Source organism: Garra rufa, chromosome 16 (assembly GCF_049309525.1).
Source record: "Garra rufa chromosome 16, GarRuf1.0, whole genome shotgun sequence".
NCBI classification, from domain to species: Eukaryota; Metazoa; Chordata; class Actinopteri; order Cypriniformes; family Cyprinidae; genus Garra; species Garra rufa.
The window spans coordinates 4,532,650-4,554,901 of NC_133376.1; the positions used below are offsets into that span (position 1 = coordinate 4,532,650).

Consider the following 22,252-nt stretch of genomic DNA (forward strand, 5'->3'; position numbering starts at 1 on the left):
AAAAGAACTTCAACACAGTCACCGCCCCATGACATCACAAAATACGCCCTCTTATATGTCTACGCCCCTACATGTGATTTTTAGTTTATTATTTATTTAGTATATTAAAATGTAAGGAATACATTTTGAGATACAAATAATAAAACATAAATAACAACATAATGTTTAGATTTCGGCCTATACATCGCGAAATACCAAATTCTTATTTAGTCAGTTTTATACAAAATGAAATAATTGGCTAAATTCTAAACTCATGCTACTATATTCTATATAAGCCAGGAATATGAAGAATAGTATAGTAGTATGCTTTTGCGAAATTATTATTTTTCTGAATTATAGTACCAAAATGAGATCCCCTCTGTACAAACATTTGACTCTAATATGTCAAAAAAAAAAAAAAAATCAAACAAGAATTTCGAAACTGACTTCATCCAGTGTTTAGATCTTTGTATTAGAAATGTATGCAAATTAGCGCATATTTCATTAAATAATGACATTTTGAGATATACAAATAATAAAACATAAATAACAACAAAGGTTTATATTTCGGTCTATACATCGCGAAATACCAAACTCTCATTTAGTCAGTTTTATAAAAAATGAAATGATTGGCTAAATTCTAAAATCATGCTGCTATATTCTATATAAGCCAGGAATATGAAGAATAGTATTGTAGTATGCTTTCGCGAAATTATTATTATCTGCTGTCTGTGTAACTAGAAACATCATGGCCGGTATCCTATGGAGGACGAAAAATGACTTAAGTATAAATAAACGCATAAATAAATAAACAAATGAATAAATATTGAAATGCATAAATAAATACATGACTGAATAAATAAATGTAGAAATACATAAATAAATAAATTAATAAATAAATACATAAATGGATGCGGAGAAAGATGAGCGTGTGTATGATAATACAGGTTTATAAAGGTCAACTTTAGAAAAGCCCCAAGTTATGAAATACAAATAGACGTGAATTTGAGGAATATTGGAGCGTCTGGAAACGTAATGCAATTATTATTCACGATGAGCCTTTTCAGCCAATCAGTTTGGTCTACTGACCGAACGTCACGGAACGTAATTAATATTCATAAGCCGTGCCTTCGCCATAGTATGGTTTATATTATTCTCCACTTGCTGGTCTTCTCCCGATTAAGATGGTGAGTCACGACGAATGCAACTGTGATTTGTATGTTTATTTTTGCGTTAAAGCAAGGCCTTTTCACTCTTTTTTAGCGTTCGTTTAATTGTCTCTAATTTTAAAATTCAGTCTTCAGGTTTGTGTTACATACGTAGCCGTATGTGTTATTGCTACCGGTCTTTCCTTCTTTATAGGGGGAGATGCAGATAATAATTTTTTTTTCGCCTAACAATATTATTCCAGCTTGAATTATGTATTACGTGCACCGCCTGATTTATGTTTACATGATGTCTTAGAATGGTAATGTACACTGCACAGGCCTGTACTCTTTTAATTCTATTCTATTTTATTCTATTCTATATAACACAGGCCACTAGTCCCAAAAGACCCTCACTTGGGGCAGTAGCCCCTCGTAAAAAAGCCAATCCAAAGCCTGAACTGACAGAGGAGCAAAGGCAGGAGATCCGAGAGGCGTTTGAGCTCTTTGACACTGATGGTTCTGGTTATATTGAGGTGAAGGAACTAAAGGTGAGATAAAAAGCCATGACAGCTGCCAAGAGCAGTTCACATGCTACCGTTGGCCATATATTATATCTGTATACAGAGGAGACCAAACATCTAATGAAAATCTTTACGCTAAATGTCTTTTAAACTTAGAAAGTTTCAGGATTTTGAAAAATAAATGAATAAATAAATAAAGAAAATGTATGACCTACTGAAATGAATCCAAAGCTGAATCATTTCACTAGTGCATAAGACTTTAGGACTCCACTGTATCTGTATATGATGCATATGTCAAGCTTTCTATAAATAATGAAGACTTCTGCTCCAGGTGGCAATGAGAGCGCTGGGGTTTGAGCCTAAAAAGGAGGAAATCAAGAAAATGATTGCAGAGGTTGATAAGGATGCTACTGGAAAGATCTCTTTCAATGATTTTATGGCAGTAATGACTCAAAAAATGGTAAGACTTAAAGCCAAATATGTTTTCTCTAGTAGGAAAAAGTGTCTTATTTTCCAATCTCTTATTTCTGTTTGGAAATCTTAAGGCTGAAAAGGACTCCAAGGAAGAAATTCTTAAAGCTTTTCGGCTGTTTGACGATGACGAGACTGGAAAAATATCTTTCCGGAATCTAAAGAGAGTGGCCAAAGAACTCGGGGAAAACCTCACAGACGAGGAGCTGCAGGTACAAAAATAATGTGTGATAGATGATGGATTTCTTTTTAAAAATCAAAAACATGATTGTTTTTTTTACCATATTGCCATCCTTAGGAAATGATCGATGAAGCAGACAGAGATGGTGATGGAGAAGTTAACCAACAGGAATTTCTCCGCATCATGAAGAAAACAAGTTTGTACTGAATGTTATCAGAAGCACAGGAGTATGAGAAATATTCATTTCTGTCAACATTTTCAAGCTTTTTTTTTTTGTGATTTTGCCGTTTTATGCACAGTACCATTCCAAAACCTTGATGCCTGTCAACCCCAGTGGTCATTTCAGATCCTTGTGGGTTTGCCAAATAGGAAAATGTCAATTGTTTACACTTCTCAAATCGTATCAGTGAACATATAACACAGGTTGTTGTCAGAGAGTCATATATGGTAAGTTGTAGGCACTGAAATATTTAGTGAATCTGTCATCACATGGGTAAATCTCACCTAGAAATAAAAGTTTTGGGGCCATGCTTTAAAATAATTAAATAAAATGCATTTTGCAATAAAAAATTAAGCTCGTTTCTAGATTTTCATGACAGTTAATTTTCATTGACCCCCAAATGTCTCGCAAAAATAAAAACACTGCCATTCATTTTGGAAAACGTAAAAGATTGTATTAGTAAAAATGATTATTACAATGTGAATGTATTGAAAATTATACTTAGAAAAAACTCTAAAGTAATACCCATGACTGCTTGGAATGGGAATTTGGAGGAAAATGTGCTTAACAGTCCTAACAATGTCACAGTATGAAAAACTTAAATGGGCCTTAAATATACCAAATTTTCTTCATGTAAAATGTATTGTTTATTTATTTTATTCAGATTCACTCTAAACTTTAAGTTTCTGCCTTATGGTATGTTTAGGTATTTGTGAATAATATATCACTGAGAGCCCTGTTGAATGATGATCATCAAGTTTTCAATCTCTTCTGTTGTCTTTAGCATCAGTGCGCTTTCAGGGACATCTGTACTACAGCCCTTCTCTGTGCCTCAGCTTCTTTGAAGGAGATTTCTGCAATGTTAGTAAATACATACTGTGATCTTGTGGTTGTAGTTTTTCCTCAGTTTCCTTTATGCACCCTTAAAAATTAGTTTCAGATGTTTTGTATTTAAGTATATTTGAGATACTATTTAAGTATTATTTAAAATAAAATAAATCGTATTAAGCATCCGTTACTGACATGATTGGTGTTTTATTGCCTCTCTTGGTTCCCCCAGTTTAATTTACACAATACAAAGAATCCTCCTATACCTTCTAAGCAGGTTTAAATAAACCATTTTAACCAACAGATATACAGTCAAGTCCATATACAGTGATAAGTATTTGATCACCCTGTGATTTTGCAAGTTCTCTTACTTAGAAATCATGGAGGGGTCTACAATTTTCAGCATAGGTGCATTTCCACTGTGAATCTAAAAATAAAAATCTGTTAATCACATTGTATGATTTAGCAATTTATTTGTGAATTACTGTGTCAAATAAGTATTTGATCACTTGCTTATCAGCCAGATTTCTGACCCGCAAAGACCTGTTATTTTGCTTTTAAATAGTCCAGTTACACTCTGCTCATGATTCTAAATTAGTAGCACCTGTTTGAGGTCGTTAGCTGTCATAAAGACACGTGTGCAGCCCACAATCAGCCAAAGTAGCAACATGGGCAAAACCAAAGAACTGTCAAAAGACACAAGAGACAAAATTGTAGACCTTCACAAAGCTGGAAAGGGCTACGGGGCAATAGCCAAGCAGCTTGGTGAAAAAAGAACAACTGTTGGAGCAATTGTCAGAAAACTCGAACTGGGGCTCCACGGAAGATCTCTCCTCGTGGGCTATCAATGATGCTAAGAATGGTGAAGAATCAGCCCAGAACTACACAAGAGGAGCTGTTCAATGCCGTGAAGAGAGCTGGGACCATCGTTTCCAAGGCTACTATCAGTAATACACTAAAGCCCCGGTCACACTAGACTTTGAGCATGCGAAATTCCTTCGGACGCTGCTGCAACGGTCGTGATATGACGTCATGCTCTGCAGCTTCTTTTTTAAAAGTGAAATTCAGTAAATGACACTAATAATACATTTAAATGTAAAAACATACAATCTACTACACTTTACCACAGTCCTGCAATTTTAAATGTTTAAATTTAAGGTTCTTTTCATTCAGCTAGAGGTCATGCTGTGACGTATCGATCTCCTGCTGGTCACACAGAGTCATGTGATGCGAATTCGTTGGTCAGGAGTTCACCAAGTTTGAACTTTCAAACGCAGCGAAATTCGAAAATATTTCGCATGGGCTTGCGTTTCCGGTCTAACGCATTCGCATGCGTATGAATGGAAGTCAATGGAACGAAAAGTGCAGTGTGACGTCATGGTTTAAAATTTTGCATCGCACGGAAGGTTCCCCTGCTTAAGTCAGCCCATGTCCAGGCCCGTCTGAAGTTTGCCAGGGACCATCTGGATGATCCAGAGGAGTCATGGGAGAAAGTCCTGTGGTCAGATGAGACCAAAATAGAACTTTTTGGTCTTAACTCCATTCGCCGTGTTTGGAGGAAGAAGAATGATGAGTATCATCCCAATAATACCATACCTACAGTGAAGCATGGGGCTGGAAGCATCATGCTCTGGGGGTGTTTTTCTGCACAGGGGACAGGACAACTGCACTGTATTAAGGAGAGGATGAACAGGGCCATGTATTGTGACATATTGGGCAAAAACCTCCTTCCCTCAGTCAGAGCATTAAAGATGGGTCGTGGCTGGGTCTTCCAACATGACAATGACCCAAAGCACACAGCCAGGAAAACCAAGGAGTGGCTCCGTAAGAAGCATATCAAGGTTCTAGAGTGGCCTAGCCAGTCTCTCCAGACCTAAATCCAATAGAAAATCTTTGGAGGGAGCTGAAACTGGTGAGGAACTACAGGAACCGTTTGACCTCTGTAATTGTTAACAAAGGCTTCTGTACCAAAAATTAAAATTGTTTGACTCAAGTGATCAAATACTTATTTGACACAGTAATTCACAAATAAATTGTTAAAAAAAAAAAAAATCATACAATGTGATTTCCGGATTTTTATTTTTAGATTCTGTTTCTCACAGTGGAAATGCACCTATGCTGAAAATTGTAGACCCCTCCATGATTTCTAAGTAAGAGAACTTGCAAAATCACAGGGTGATCAAATACTTATTGACCTCACTGTATATTTGGACACTGACACAATTTTTATTATTTTAGCTGTTGACCAAAACATATTCAAGTTAGTTATATAGTGTACACTCTGAGCTTTAATTGAGACTTGGTAGTCTCATCAAAATTGGATGAAAGGAATCCAAAATTAAGGAAAAACAATAAGGAATGTAATAACTCAAATTGTTTATTCTGAAGAAAAACATCTAAACAAATAAAACACACAATATTATATAACTAACCAACCAACGTGACAAATACAAATATAAAAAAGGACAAGCAAGAGGTAGATCTTAAGATCCAGCACCACAACTTTTATGGCCTTTAAAATAAAACTATTTCACAGTATAAGACCAAATAAAAATAGCCTGATGGAGTCTAACATGCCCACAAAAGTCTATTTAATTCCCAACAAGGTGATGCTGCATATGAACAATTCAAACTGATGCAGCAGTCTTGATGGTTTGAGGTATTTGTGACGTGTGTCTGATCAGAGATCAGCTTTGACTGAGACGTGTTTTGCTGGCAAAGTCAGCACTGAGCTTGCGCATAACCTCAGCGTGACTCTGGCCTGCCAGTTCCTGTCTGGCTGAGCCGTAGTTCTCCTTCACGAAATTGGCGAAGGGCGTAGGGGCCCGTGGCTTTGCGGGAGTCAACAAAACCAGTTGTCCAGTGCACAAAGCGCACACAAACTTTGTGGTGTCCAGGGACTTTGAGTGGCGGCCGATCCTGTGAGGATTATAAACACCAACTATTAGGGACAGAATTGACCATATGCATGGATTACTTTATACCGTTTTAATAACCAACATGAGTTTAAAAAAAATACGTGAGTAAATTGGCTAAATATGCACGAGTCATTGCTATGATTGACAGTAATAACCGGATGAAACATCTGACAAGCTGATGTCAAAAAAAGAGCAGTGTATTAAATGATTCAGACTAAATTCAGAGTAACAAAAATACAGCAGGAACAAGTTTGTGTTGGTTAAATATAGGCTGTTTAATAGCTTTTACAGTTCAAGGTAAAGCTTAAACAATGTAGTTCTAGAATTATATAAAATATTTCAAATTCATATCGAGTGCATTATTTAATTCTTATACCATTAATATTTAATAATGTAGTGAACTATATACAAGTATTTCAATAATTCACCCTTATAGGCTGTTTGTGTTTGAGCTTTATTTATTAATTTATTTTAATGACTTTCTGCACTTGCTATACTATATACTTCACTGCAGTAAAAGTAATACAATGTATTATACTACTAATTTTATAATAAATCGAAAAGCAAGACGTCTTGAAAAAACTAGGGAGCTGAAATGGCAACCAATAATTGATCCTCTGCTGACATCTTCTGGTTATATGGGTAATTGCATGTCATTTTCATCTTAAAAAGACATTGTTTTCTGTGAAAACACATTTTTTTCCATGTTGTCTTTATAAATGAAAAGTGAATCTTTGAAGTGAATTTTGTTGCACAGCTGTAGAGTTAAAAATAAAGGCTTTAAAGTATTACAAGATTTTAAAAATGTGTTCATGACTGTGAAGGCAAGTTACTGATTATCAAGAATACGATTAAGAAGTCCTTGAAGAGAAGTATCGCTAGCTAGCTAACGTTAGCCTAAACACGTTATGATAGTGTTTATCTGTCAGCATTTAAATGTACACCTATGCAGGTAGTCTCCTGGGATTACCAGGCTCAGCATTTCAATTATATGTTGTTAAATAATATTAAACAATGTAAATAATGATGGCAGCACGAACAATGTTGCAATTATTATTTTTCTCAGTTTCTGATCAGAACAAGGCAGTAGAGTAATCTCAAGAGTGTCCACCACATATATAGCACATATAAAAATCATTATTTGTAAGTTCTAAAGAAGGCACCATGCATATGATCAATTTGGATATTAACTTGATTTTTCCTGTTAAAAAAACACTGGTAAATGTGCAAGTGGGACAGTTCTGCACTTACGTGTTCTTACAGCGGTTACACTGATACTGAAACTTGTAGTTGATGTCGTAACTGTGGCAGCGGCTAACCATCGGTAGCTCAGGATGTGCCAGCATCGCTTTACGGGCATAAAGCCTCCAGAATGGCCCGTGCCCATCACGAACGTTGTTTATGAGCCATGTGGCAGCATGACACATTTCATGGACTAACGTATCTCGTAACCGATCTGTAATTAGAAACACATTGTGTTTACAGCCAAGTGTCAAGAGCTGTAAAACATTTTAAAACTGTAACGACAAGTACCTGCAGAGTCACAAACTTTGACAGACAGCTCAATTCGGGCATATCGTTTCCCAGTTCCACGCTCCTGGCCTGAGATGCAATATCCTGCTGTCTTGCGCATCTTCTTGTTCCATGTGACAGACATGTCAACGGGAAGCTGAGGGGTTGGAATTTATATTGAAATTAATGATTTACCCGGAAAAATTAAACGTGTACATTTTTGGCATTGATAATGCCCAAATACATTAGAAAACCAGTTTGCCTGTAATCAGATTTAAACAAATTTAAAACAAAATTTGAAATTTTTTCGGAATCTCTACCTAGTCATCTAGCTAGCGAGTCACTATAACGGTGTTTCCATTACAGATTTGCACAAAACTTTGGCGATATTTTATAAATGTCGATTAAAAAGTATCGTGCAATGACGGCGTTTCCATTTACTGATGTTATGCGACTGAAACTTGAAACAGATTTTTGTGGGATTTTGGCTATATTTAATCGAATGTGACCTGTAAATGCGAATATTCCTTTTTCGAATTGCCTCAAAAACCACCTCATGCAAGCGTAAAAGGTTTTTTGCAATATATGGGAGCAGTGTTGGGGGTAATACATTACAAGTAACGCAAGTTATGTAATTACTTTTTCCAAGTAACTAGTAAAGTAACGCATTACTTTTTAATTGACAAGAAAATATCGGAGTTACTTTTTCAAATAAGTAATGCCAGTTACTTCCCCCCCACCCATTTATTGATTAAAAGCTCTTCTGTCCCCATGTTGAGAGAAATTGTGAGTAAGATGTTACTTTAGTTCTGTGTGAACATGTATTAATTCATCTCACTCACTAAAAATAACAGATACAGTATTCCTTAAAATAAATAAAAAAAATGTGAAATTCAACTCAGAATATGATGCAAACCTGCAATAATTAAATGTTAAATACAAATATCCTTTATATATTTAATCTCATAAAAATAACAGATGTCTTTGCTGCCAACCTTCGATGATTTCATTTATCCATACTAATAAGCAACAAGATAATCTAACATTTGTTTTCCCCTTTATTATTGCTGAAGTGTTGACATTTTTCTTCTGCGGTCTACTGTACAGACGTGAATTTACTTTTCTCCAAGCCTGAGGCTTTTGGTGTGAAAAGGCTTTTACATTTGCCAAAAATAGAACTTTTTATATTAAAAACAAACAAGCTAGCCCTGCCCAGATGTAAAAAGTAATGCAAAAGTAACATAACGCATTACTTTCCATAAAAAAGAAACTAAGTAACGTAATTAGTTGCTTTTTTAGGAAGTAACTGAATATTGCATTTCATTACTGTTAAAAGTAACTTTCCCCAACACTATATGTGACCCTGGACCACAAAACCAGTCTTAAGTCGCTGGGGTATATTTGTAGCAATAGCCAAAAATACATTGTATGGGTCAAAATTATTGATTTTTCTTTTATGCCAAAAATCATTAGGAAATTAAGTAAAGATCATGTTCCATGAAGATTTTTTGTAAAATTCCTACTGCAAATGTATCAAAATGTAATTTTTTATTAGTAATATGCATTGTTAAGAATCTAATTTGGACAACTTTAAAGGTGATTTTCTCAGGATTTTGTTTTTTTTGCATCCTCAGATTCCAGATTTTCAAATAGATGTGTCTCGGCCAAATATTGTCCTATCCTAACAAACCATACATCAATAGAAAGCTTATTTACTGAGCTCTCATATTATATATATACACATCTCAGTTTTGTAAAATTTTACCTTATGACTGGTTTTGTGGTCCAGGGTCACATATGGTAGTTTTTGCACAATTGACGCGTTTCCATTAGGCGTATTTTCAATTCAATTAAAATAACCGATCGTTTCGCTAGATAAGACCCTTCTTTTCCTGTCTGGGATCATTTAGAGCCCTTTGAAGCTGCATTTAAAATGCATTTTGGATGTTCAAACTCGGGGGCACCATAGAAGTCCATTATATGGACAGAAATCCTGAAATGTTTTCCTCACAAAACATAATTGCCTTACGACTGAAGAAAGACATGAACATCTTGGATGACAAAATTTACATTATCTGTAAATTTTTGTTCTGAAAGTGAAGTCTATAGAATTTTTCACCTGCTCCATCATCCACTAAATAAAAATAAACCATTAAACAAATCCTAACCCTAAACAGTGGCAATAGTAAGAGTGATGCTTGTCTGAGCAAACACCACTAATGATTGCTATAAATGGAACTGCAGACTTCACTTGTACCTTACTATCAAACACACTAGCGTTGTAGAGCTGGTAGAGTTTGTTAGTGAGTTCCTCTTTGTTCTGTTTGAAACTGCGGCAGTATGCTGATTCAGGTACAGACAGAGCCTGCAGGAAGCAGCCGGGAGTTTTACACACCGCCACTCTGCGAAATGAACAACAGAACATGAATGTCAAAATCCATTGCTGACAGAACGTGTATGGTCTTCAGAGAGGGTCAGCAGTACCTGCTGCTGGGCGGAGCTCTGGGCTCAGTATGGCTCACTGGTCTGCTGCTGGGTGTCTGCTGCACTGGGGTGTGGATTGTTGATGGTCCTTTAACCGGAAATTGCTTAGTAGCTTTCTTACCCACAGCAGATGGTGTCGACAAACAGGGAGGTCGTGGTTTGGATTCTACATGGATAGAGAATGTGAATGGAAAATAAGCGGTTCGTCTTTCTGTAGTTCACATGTGGGGACAATATTTTAGAAGATATTATCAATCAATAATCAAATAAATAAATAAAAATATCAAATGACATAAAAATATATAGGCATCAAACAAAAAACAAACAAATAATTAGGCTTTTCCTTTTGCAGTTATAGCTGGGAATTAAGACAATAATTTAAATTTTCAAAGATAATTTAGCTCCATGACAGCTATGACCTAAAAATGTCACCAAAAAAAACCTCATAAACATGTCACCAAAACAACTGCATATATAAGAATCAAATCTAGGTCTAATCAGTGTGGCATTTTTTCCTGTTGCTTTCAGCACCTGAGTCAAGAACTAAGTCTGGAAATTTTACCCCATTTTCTGTTTAGTAACATGATAAATTGACAGCAGTATATGCACTCTTATGTGTGTCAAGTTGTAAACACTATTTATTCATACAGCACATACCAACTCGCTCTTAAAATGTGCTTTTGAATTATCAATATTTAAATGAGACCTATTATGCCCCTTTTTACAATATGTAATCTACAGGGTATCTGAGGATATGAACAAGTGAAATTTAAGACTTTAAGACCTTTTTAATACCACCTTATATGAAATTTAGGACCTAAACCTGTAATGGAAATTTATGTTATATTACATGCATATGTGTTTAAAGTAAAAAAGTAAACCAAATATACAGTGAACTTTTCATTTCAGCAGATACTTTTCCACACAAGTGAACCATAAAAGTACCACTTAGAGATATCTGGTGAAAACAATTTATTCTGAAGCAATATTTTCATCAGTGCTCTATCAGCTCTATCATCTTAAATCTGCATATTTGATTTACCTTTATAAAGGCCTTTTTTTACTTTTGAAATGTATGCATCACCTTTGAAATTATTACAATTTATCAAATTCTATATAGCTGTTAGCAGTCAGATTACATAATTTACAATACATTTATGAATGTACAAATTAGAAATGTTGGGGTGGGGATGCATACTTTTAAGCATACTAAACTACCAGCAGGTGACGGTAAGTCAATCATGGGCGAGTTATTGAGTTATTTCAACTGATTCGAGCAAAAACACTGAATCATTTAGTAGTAAAACGATGCTTGGAGAATGTGCTATACTTTTGCTGCGATCTTTGGAACTATTTTCGTTGGTGAAACAGAAAACAGTAAATATTTTGTCGACAATGTAAGTAACTACTTGACTAACTAGTTTATTAAACTACAATTAATGTAACATTTGTAATCGTGAGAATATTCAGCAAAAAGCTCCCTTGGTATATTACTGAACTACATCATGTTATAAATAAACTATACATTTTCAATTGTTCCCCAAGTGTGTTTCTTTAGAGTTTCTTTATATGTGTGCGGTTACGCTCATTTGTTAAAGTATGTCACAAATAGACCAGAAATACACTATCCATTATCAATTGCGGTTTACGCTGATTGTATTAAAATAGGAATCTTTCTTGCCTTTCGATGCTTCACTGGTTATTTTTGTCTCTCCAGTTTTAATCAGGCTGTTTGTTCGGTCGGGCAAGAATAAAAAAACATTTTAAGTGTATCTCGAAGGCTGGGAGAGTTAGACTTATATTTATTATTATTATTATTATTATTGAGACTATTATCTACAGAAAACAGCTTGTTGAACCTGTATTCTGCTACTGCAATTCTGTCTGAAGACGCAGTAACTACCGCAGGGGGAGAAAAAAAAAAAAAATCTCGTTAGACACTGCTGTCATTCCAGTCGCGTCTTGAAAACACAGGGTCACGCCAGCCGCACTTTTTTTTGCATGCACATCTAATCACGCACTTACGGTATGGGTGCTGGGAGCGGTCAAAATAGATGTAAAGACGCTGTTAGAACGGCGTTTTCTTTATGCTTTACCTGATATTTTCCATCAGGACCTAAATTAAGTAATGAAGACTGAAGATATTTTAGCGGAAATGTGACCAAAATAATTTAAGACCTATCGAAACTGAATTTAAGACTTTTAAAGACTTCTTAAGGCCTTATATTAGGAAACCGTTATTTAAGACTTTTTAAGGATCCGCGGATACCCTGAATCTAAGTCTCAGGTGTTCCTCAGAATGTGTCTGAAGTTTCAGCTCAAAATACCTCACAAATAATTTGTCATTTTGAAAATGCCTATTTTGAGTGAATGTAAAAACATGCTGTTTTCGTGTGTCACTTCAAATGCAAATAAGCTGCTACTCCCCGCCCCCTTTTCCAGAATAGGAATTGAACTGAAATCTAATATGGCATTTTAAAGCCATATTAGTTTAAACTTCTTATACACCAATTTCTGAGTGCACACATCCAACTCTAAATAGTGTTCTGTGCTCATCTGTCAGCCAAAGACAGAACAGTTAGCATGCTTTGTAGGTAGGGGTGGGCGATATGGCAAAAATATCATATCACGATTTTAATCATGATTCTTTGTCATGTTGGTTTTACTATTTTGCAAGGTGTCTGAGCAGCATAGCCAAACTAATTTCCCTTTTTTAAAACTAAAACCTTACAAGGTAATCAAAAATAAATAAAAAGAATGGCAGATATTTAGGCCAAAGTGGGCGAAGACAAAAAAATCTGTCTCATTATTTTCTTTGTTATTAAAAAAAAAAAAGAACAAAGATACAAATACACATAACATACAAATAAAACAAACAGTGCTTTAATTTTCAGGAACACTAGGTGTGTTTATCAGTAGCATTCAAGAAAAGTGAATTAACAAATATAAAAATAAAACACTATAAACAAACTATACATTGACTCTTATTAAAAGGAACTGTATTAAAGTTCTTCAGTCAAGAGCAGTGAGTGATTTTTTTTTTTGGTTGTGTTTTATTAGCCTACCATCACCCAAAAATTCTGTCATAATTTACTCACTCTCAAGTTGTTGTTTTTTTTTTTTTTTTAAACATAAAACTTATTTTGAAATGTTAGATCGCTGTCCCCATGCCTAGCCAATTAAGATCCAGCCCCAGACGCCAGATCCCATCAGAAAATATCAGTTTGTCCAGTAACAGAACCACTCGTCAGCAGAGCAGTCTAATACCCAAACCCTGTTAACAGGAGGTCTTGTCCGGTACCCAAAACACTACTAACAGTCTTCTGTCAGCCAAGAAGTATGCCAAAATGTTATTCCATCCTGACGATTACACCAAAATGTTGACTGAGGAAAAAGTAATAAAAGTGAAGAGCAGAAGCAGGAGACGAAGTTATGATGGTAAAAAGTTTTATTTTAGAGTTTATTGAATAGTCTTAGTTGCGTATGTCTCAATGCTCAGACTTCGTCCTCACTCGCTTCTGCTCTTCACTTTTAATACTTTTTCCTCCAAGAATGTGGGTAACCAAACAGTTGCTGGTCCCCAGTTAGTTTCATAGTATTTCATTTTATTTTTTCCCCACTATCAAAGTCAGGGGACCAGCTACTGTTATCCACATTCTTCAAAATATCTTCTAGTGTGTTTAGAACAAACAAAAAAAAAAAAAAAGGTTTGGGACAACAACATTTTTGGGGTGAACTTTTCAATGTTCTTTTAATGACAAACCATTTTATTATTTAATTATTTGGTAACCATCGACATTGCCCTACCCCGCTCATATGTTGTTTATTTTATCCACAGCTCCTAAAACAGGTCATAAAAAGCCTTAAAGGAGTAGTTCACTTACAGAACAAAAATTTACAGATAATTTACTCTGACCCTTGTCATCCAAGATGTTCATGTCTTTCTTTCTTCAGTCGATAAGAATTCTTGAGAAAAACATTTCAGGATTTTTCTCCATACGATGCCCCAAGTTTGAACTTCCAAAATGCAGTTTAATTGCAGCTTCAAAGGGCTCCAAACGATCCCAGCCGAGGAAGAAGAGTCTTATCTAGCGAAACGATCAGTCATTTTCAAAACAAAAACTGTTTATGTACTTTCTAACATCTAACGCTTGTCTTGTCTATGTCTGCGTGACCTGTTTTTTTTTTTCGGTTCAAGACAGTATGTCGAAAAACTTCCATCTCATTTTCTTTCCCTTCAAAATCATCCTATATCGCTCCAGAAGTCCTGACAAAATGTTTACAAAGTGAACATGCAAAGATCATAAAAACGCCCTTTACAAAAAACAAACAAACAAACAAACAAAAAAAAAAAAAGGTAAAACAGCGATGTTGGACAATTTTGAAGCTATATTGTATTGACTGTATTGACCCGGATTACACAGACTACACATAAGTATCGTAGAGACGAGACGAGCATTTGAGGTAAATATATATATATATATATATATATAAATTGTCAATTTCTTTAGAAAATGATCAATCGGTTCGTTAGATAAGACTCTTCTTCCTCGGCTGGGATCGTTTAGAGCCATTTGAAGCTGTATTTAAAACGTTAAAACGCATTTTGGAAGTTCAAACTCAGGGGCACCATAGAAGTCCATTATATGGAGAGAATTTCTGAAGAAAGAAAGACATGAACATCTTGGATGACAAAGCGGTGAGTAAATTATCTGTAAATTTTTGTTCTGGAAGTGAACTAATCCTTTAAATTTAGTTTGTAAAAATCCTGCTGACACTTCGTAAATAGTAAAATAAAATTTAAAAAATAAAAAAAATAAAGTCTTTCATATTTGTTTTTAAAAATTAGAATTTAAAATATAATAAATGAAAAAAGATTTTTTTTGATTGACATTGTGACTACCATCCAAATTTTTCGTTTAATAAAAAAAAAAAAAAAAGAAAAAAAGCTTGCAGATTAAGGGACAGTAATATTATTATAAGATCCACTATATATGTCACAGGGGAGTGAAAACTGAACGGCTCGTTTTTTTTTTTCTCCTCCAAAAGTTTTGCAGAGAAAGGCTGGTTTAAAATTTTACTGGTTTGTTGTTCTTTATATTTTCAATGCTGGTAGATGCACTGGGGAACTGATTACAGCACTTAAACATGGAAAAAGTGTCAAATTTTCATAATGTGTCACCTTTTAGGTAGCCAATTTTGCCAAAACTAGCCCCCCCAAAAAAGACTGAAGGGAGCTGTACCTGGAGGTGGCTTTGGGCTTGCACATGTTCTGCCTCCTGGATTCTGATTTTGTCTGACCCGGTCCAATAAAGACTGGAACTCCTCCTCAGAGCTGCATGTGTCCTCTCGAACTGTTTGTGTCACAGTTATTACTGATGGAAGAACACAAGGCTTTGCAGTATCCTTGTCTTTACTTGTGGCACGATGTTCCTCAGATGGTGGGCGGCTGTGTCTGGTCCTCCAGGTACTCTTGATAACAATGCTAATGTCATCATCACTGTCGCTCAGAAAGACAGGAGAATCGCAAAGAGATGGAGGCCGTTTCTCTGTCTTCTGAACTGATTTAGGAGTTCTAGCAGTCTTGGCTTTCCCTGTGCAGAAACAACAAAACTTGCTGGATACACCTTTTTATCAAAAGACAACTTGATCGATCAGAGCAGTAAGGTGCAGTTAGTGCATTTTATAGTCAACCCGGAAAGGAAAAGTTATTTTGATTACATTTTAAAAAGGAACATAAATTTAAAATAATGATGTGCACAGACAAATCATTTATGATAAACAATGCAATACTCAATTTTATTTTACCATGAAACACTCAAAGATAATCATACCTTTACTAATGGAAGGCTTCCTCTCAATGACAAAATCATCATCAGAGGACATGCTGTTCACTATGAAGCATTTTAAACTGAGGGATGAAATATAGAAACTAATGAATGACTAATGATGACACACTGAAGAACTTGTTCGTGGCGAATTATGCTACACTGACCTGTCATCACTGCTACTTACAGACTGCAACCGGACTTGAGCCTTTGGGGTTTTCACTCTATTTAAAACTAGAACAAAAAAAAAAACAAATGTAAAACTGCCACAGCTCTCAAAAACAGTTATCTGATTTGAAAGCAGTTTATAAAGAACTTACATGTCTCAAATTCATCCTCACTATCTGAAGACAGAACTGGAATTGGTTCTCTTGGGGGAGAAAAAAAAAAGTTATTTAGTTCTGTCACGTTAGGGTGTTGATGTTGGTACATATATTCTAGGGATGCACCAAAATGACTAAACATGGTTTTTCGTGTTTTTTATTAAACAGCCAAAATGTGCTTTTTACAGGTTTGTTAATTACAAAACAACAATTTAAAAACATTTACTTAACAGTGAACACTTTTAACATTCTAGTAGACACTATAGCCTACCAACAAAGCACAATTTAACTTTATTAATTAATAAGTTAGTAAAATAATATTCTTTGGCCATTTTTAAGACCCCCTTCTTAAATCAGGCATGTGTTTTTAATGTACAAATAAATGCAGCCTTGCTGAGCAAAGGAGAATGTTACAATAAATGTATTAATAGAGCTGTTGTAATGATTATCATTTTTGTCCTATTTTTTATTTTATTTTGCAGAACAACAGTAAAATTACAATACTAACATTTATGAATGTTGACTTTTATTTTGGCAGAAACCCACAAGAAGACCTCAGTGCTACTTTTTGCTGACAGCAGCAGATTTATGAATTATTGTGCTCGTGCTTTGGACTTTGAACCCTGGCTAAGGAGCTGGTGCAGCGCTGTCAGAATAAATACAATTTGTGCATGTATTAGACAACATAATGGTCTGTAGTTTATTTACTAATGATTTAAGGCCATTTGGTGATTTCAGTCATCATACAGTAACCAGCAACAACCAGCCCTTTCTCTTCTCATGGAAAACATGCGATGCGATACTATACAGTAGGTGCGTTTCCATTACAGATTTGTGCAAAACTTTGGTGATATTTTATAAATGTTGATTAAAAAGTATTGCAAAATGACAGCATTTCCATTAACTGATGTTATGTGACTAAACCTTTTTTCCCCCTCTCTGGATAAGTCACGGCAACTGATTTTTGTGGAATTTTGGCTATATTTAATCAAATGTGACCGGTAAATGCGAGAAAAAAAAATGTTTCAATTTCTGTTTTGCGAAATATACCTTTTTTGGATTGCCTGCAAAACCACCTCATGTGAGTGTAAAAACTTTTTTGCGATATATGGGAGTTTTTGCGCAATTGACGCATATTTTCAATTCGCAATTTCAAATTTTAAGGGTAATAGAAAAGCAGCTAGTCTTCGTTGTCGGTGCTTGTAATGATTTTTGCGTCTTTCAAGGTCAAACTTTATTAAAATCCCTTACGGGCAATTTAGATGCAGCTAGAATCAGAAACATACAATACATAAAAACATAAATATCACATACCCTAAAAAGTCTAATTGTGCAAGGGACAAATTAATATTTATATCGATTGCTTTTCATCTTTGGCAATCTATATCGGGAACCAGAAGGAAGCAGTTTTAAATGTTTCCACACTGCCGACATGTTTGCTGCATTAGTGCGCGCCTCTATTTGATCGAGTAACATCATTGTTCGGTATAATTTATTCCGTCTTTTCGCTTATTCAGCCAAACACCGAAAGAGCTTTTTTTTTCATTTTCGGCTGAATAATTTCGGTTGCCGAACATTCAGTGCATCCCTACTATATTCACTATTTTAACATGCAAAGAGTCACTATATTCATCATATATCAGTCCCATTGCTTTATAGAAAAAAAATTCAAAACATAGAACTTAACTAAAACTGTACATTACAGTTTAGAGGACATGATCCCTGAGTTTTACAGCATATGATCAACGTGTTTAGCATCATAACTATAATTTCCAATTTATAAAATGATCACCTTGGTTTCTGTGCAGCTGATGCAGATGGTTTAAATGTAGATTTTGGTGTAGCTTTTGCAGCAAGAACTAGTGAGAAAAACAAATCAAACTTAAAATTCTTAATACTTAAACTTAATAATGGCAGAATAAATTCAAGCACAAGGTTCCTCAACTCAAACTTACATTTATCAAAGTCCTCATCATCTGAAGTCAAGAGCACGTGTTTTCCATGAGACTGATTTTCTTTCCCTGAGCTGTCAGTGTCAGACAGCAGCAGTCTTTGTGCCGGATCTGTGCTTGAGGAAGGGCTTGAGTCATAACTGCCCAGCGCTGGACATCTGTTCTTCTTCAAACTCTTCCTCAACTGAAATTACAGCAAGAGACATTTGAAGGACAGGCTGAGAATGAGAGCTCTTGGCATGGGTTTATGTAAATGCTGCTTGTGTTCATTATAATTACACCACCTTCTCTTCAGCTTTATCAAGACCACCGTCTCCGTCCCAGCCCAGCTTTTCGGAGACTCTCTGAAACAGCGATACAGTGCCAGGATCCATCGCCACACGGAGTTTGGAAAAATGCTGATCAGCAGCTGAGCACTTCACTCTCCTGTTGGCACATGAAAAAATTAAATACATTAATGAAATCAAATAAATTACTGCAATTGAGGGCAGCTTGGGTTCAACTGTACTAAATCTGTTATTCATGGGACTTTTCATCAGTTTACACTTAAAAAGAATAAAATATTAAATACACAATGAATACAATATACTTTGAAGAATGTAAAACTATAGTACTATAAAACAATACATAAGAACTCTAAGCATTACAACTGGATATCTCAGCAAAACACACTGGCAAAAACAGTTTTTTCATGCACCCATCAAGTTTGAGATTTTGGGCTTTTTGGTGTTTCAACTGGTTTTTCAGACTAGTGGAAAAACAACACCTAAAAGACACTGTTAGGTGTTTCTTTTATAGCACTTTATCTATTTGTGTCAATAGATTCTATTACAATGCATATTTTTAAAGGCCGTTTTCTCAAAATTTGTTTTTTTCTCCTACACTGAGCCATAAATCTCCACTTCAGTAGCACTTACACACACCAAACTTTACATTTTTATTCCTGTCTATATCCTGAAGGTTTTTACAAAAGGACTTGTTCATATATAATTAGCTTGATTTTATACATTTTATTCCCCCCAAAATGGTAAAAAAATAAATAAAATAAATACATTGTTTTCTGTCTAAGTTTTTTCTGAATTATGGAGTGACAATGAGACAACCAGAATCCCCTCTGTAAAAACATTTGACTCTAATATATCAAAAAATAAAAAATAAACAAGAATTTTGAAACTGACTTCATCCAGTTTAGATTTTAGGACTAGAAATGTTATGCAAATTAGTGCATATTTCATTACATAGTGGCTCATTTGCAAATTTAAATAACATTTTAGAAAACTTGTAATACAAATTTTTTTTTGCAATTATCGATGTAAACAATCAGCTGGGTAAGGGGATAACTGTTAGTTATTTTTCACCTGCAGTGTCTCGCCTTAATTTGCTCAAATGCACAACTCTAAGTAACTCATGCTGCTAAAGCTGAAAATATATGCGAAAACGGACAATACATAATTACTATATGATTAAGCTAAAAATATAATGAATGATAAGATTAAAATGAATACTCGAATCCTATCCTGCAGTTTAGAGCAAATCTGCCACAAAACACTAGCCTGAAAACTGAAAGTCTTGAGATCTTGATTAGCATTGTTTAGGTGTTTAACTAGGGTTGAAGCGAAACTGCTAAATTCAGAAGTACAGGATTGAACACCCATGTACTACGTCTATACGTTAAGCATCTAAGTGTACTACTTGGAGATCAACCTGTCGTTTTTATTAGGATAACGTTAATGACTAAATGTCCATCACCGATGATATAACCTATGCCCATCATCAAATCAATAACACATGACTCGTCTACCACTTACAATAAAACAAATATTCAACCCAAATGGCGTTTTTCGAGTCTGCAGTATCTAACGTTACGCTAACGTAGTCGTTTCTGTCAAACTACACAAGCGAACATGTGACAAACGCACACACTTGCTAATAAACGTATACCTATTTTTCACCATTTTTTTTTTTTTGTTTGTTTGTTTAACTTACCTGGTAAAACTGAATTGTATATATCGCGCCTTCAGTCACACAAGCAGAACCTTAAATCCTCAGCTCGCTGCGCACTTCTGCAACAGCGTTCAAATTTCCCCAACCGGAATTTGTCGTCTGACTGAGAAAATCAACTTCCGGTGTTACAATATATTCGGTTCCTGAAATATCTTACATGTTTCCACTGGGTGGCGCTTATTTATTTATTTTTTTTATTAGCTCAAATTCTGCAATTTTTACAGTAGCCAGGGGGTAAACAAAAGGGAAAAAGGATACAAAAAAAAAAAAAATACTGGGTGGCGCTTATGAGAATATTTCCCGGTTTTCCCTGACGTGGACTTCCTGACGTAAAATTCTGAAATCATTTTTAAATGCTGTAAAACAAGGAGAAACATTAACAAATATACATTTGTGCGTAAAACGTTGCCACAATCAACTTATTATTGCACAAAAATTTACTTTCTTTGTTTTGCATAAAGATTTTTCATCTTCAACCACTCATACAATCTGTCCCAAAAGGATTTGACAATAGTACAACTTTACACAAAGATGTTACTGAGATTCGATATCTTTCAGGAAGAAAGTATACATTTCTGTCCAAATTAAATCTCATCCTAAGAAATTCATTAATAATAATGTCATTAATTGTTTTGAAGTGTACTTTTTTAATTTTAGGTAGCAAGTGAAATGACATCTAGTTCCAACTTTAATAGGAAACCTCTCAGATAAAACCTTTCTTTTAACAGGAAGAAGAAAATATTCTTGTAATTAGTGATCTCAAAACATTGTTATTACATTTAACATCCAAGAATTTTTAATTGTCAATAAACAAATCAACCAATGTACAGTGGGGCAAAAAAGTATTTAGTCAGCCACCAATTGTGCAAGTTCTCCCACTTAAAAAGTCAACGCGTCCGCCATGTTTGTCCGGGCAAGACTGCCTTAAAAACAAATGGAGGTAAACGAGGGAGCTGCATATTTCTGGCTAAAAACACGGTAAAGTTTAACATTTTCAGTCGATTTTCAATTGATTGTGATCTACGTGGAGTTAAAAATAACTCTGTCTTCGGTTGTTTAGTTAGGCTTGGAAAATTATTAATTTTCGTGAGAAATTGTGACAGCACACACTTGTCACGCTTGTTAATTTGGATGTTTTTTTCGGGGTGCAGTTCTAATATTAATTTAATGTAACTGTGCTATATCCATGTAATGAAATTTTAATGTGCAATAAATAAAAAAAAAAAATTATTTTCTCATTGCTGATCACCTGGATTAATCAGTTTGTCCAGTAATGGCAGACAGGAAACAAAGGAGCTGCCTGAAGTTCAGGAAGAAGTGCAGATGTGCATAAAACCAATTGTAGTTTATAAGTGGTTGACAAGTGGTGATTTTAGCTTTCTTGTCACCTGTCTTAAAATGTAAGGGATACTGGAGCTTGGTTGGGGTGGGTGGGACTGCTCGCAGCGGGCGCCGGAAAGTTTCCCTTATTTTCAAATCCAAAACTTGACAGGTATGTAAAAGACACCTGTCCACAACCTCAAACAGTCACACTCCACTATGGCCAAGACCAGAGAGCTGTCAAAGAACACCAGAAACAAAACTGTAGACCTGCACCAGGCTGGGAAGACTGAATCTGCAATAGGTAAGCAGCTTGGTGTGAAGAAATCAACTGTGGGAGCAATTATTAGAAAATGGAAGAAATACAAGACCACTGATAATCTCCCTCGATCTGGGGCTCCACGCAAGATCTCACCCCGTGGGGTCAAAATGATCACAAGAACGGTGAGCAAAAATCCCGAACCACACGGGGGACCTAGTGAATGACCTGCAGAGAGCTGGGACCAAAGTAACAATTCTACCATCAGGAACACACTACGCCGCCAGGGGCTCAAATCCTGCAG

At 35.3% G+C, this 22,252-nt stretch overlaps 2 protein-coding genes across 2 annotated transcripts; one reads left to right on the forward strand and one right to left on the reverse strand.

The window, feature by feature from the left end:
- The first annotated feature begins 1,104 nt into the window (after nucleotides 1–1,104).
- cetn2 (centrin, EF-hand protein, 2) lies at nucleotides 1,105–3,603 on the forward strand. The gene is made up of 5 exons (XM_073820605.1): nucleotides 1,105–1,166; nucleotides 1,517–1,675; nucleotides 1,980–2,108; nucleotides 2,194–2,331; nucleotides 2,418–3,603. The coding sequence occupies exons 1-5, from the start codon at nucleotides 1,164–1,166 to the stop codon at nucleotides 2,505–2,507; spliced, it is 519 nt and encodes a 172-aa protein (XP_073676706.1). The 5' UTR covers nucleotides 1,105–1,163; the 3' UTR covers nucleotides 2,508–3,603.
- A 2,248-nt stretch (nucleotides 3,604–5,851) lies between these two features.
- gcna (germ cell nuclear acidic peptidase) lies at nucleotides 5,852–18,739 on the reverse strand. Its single transcript, XM_073819953.1, has 12 exons — nucleotides 18,650–18,739; nucleotides 18,369–18,549; nucleotides 18,206–18,272; nucleotides 16,411–16,460; nucleotides 16,258–16,324; nucleotides 16,097–16,173; nucleotides 15,506–15,856; nucleotides 10,263–10,428; nucleotides 10,036–10,180; nucleotides 7,800–7,935; nucleotides 7,518–7,722; nucleotides 5,852–6,267 (listed from the first exon to the last, which is right to left on the reverse strand). Exons 1-12 carry the CDS (start codon nucleotides 18,737–18,739, stop codon nucleotides 6,036–6,038), a joined length of 1,767 nt encoding a protein of 588 aa, XP_073676054.1. The 3' UTR covers nucleotides 5,852–6,035.
- Between the last annotated feature and the right edge of the window lie 3,513 nt (nucleotides 18,740–22,252).

Excerpts from the sequence above, each read along its gene's own strand:
- cetn2 (XM_073820605.1), top strand. Across the intron at positions 2,109-2,193 it reads CAGTAATGACTCAAAAAATG|GCTGAAAAGGACTCCAAGGA; the intron begins GTAAGACTTAAA and ends GGAAATCTTAAG. Across the intron at positions 2,332-2,417 it reads TCACAGACGAGGAGCTGCAG|GAAATGATCGATGAAGCAGA; the intron begins GTACAAAAATAA and ends TGCCATCCTTAG.
- gcna (XM_073819953.1), bottom strand. The coding sequence starts at position 18,739 with ATGGATCCTGGCACTGTATCGCTGTTTCAGAGAGTCTCCGAAAAGCTG. Across the intron at positions 18,273-18,368 it reads TGATGAGGACTTTGATAAAT|TTCTTGCTGCAAAAGCTACA; the intron begins GTAAGTTTGAGT and ends TTTTCTCACTAG. Across the intron at positions 6,268-7,517 it reads TGTAACCGCTGTAAGAACAC|GATCGGCCGCCACTCAAAGT; the intron begins GTAAGTGCAGAA and ends TAATCCTCACAG.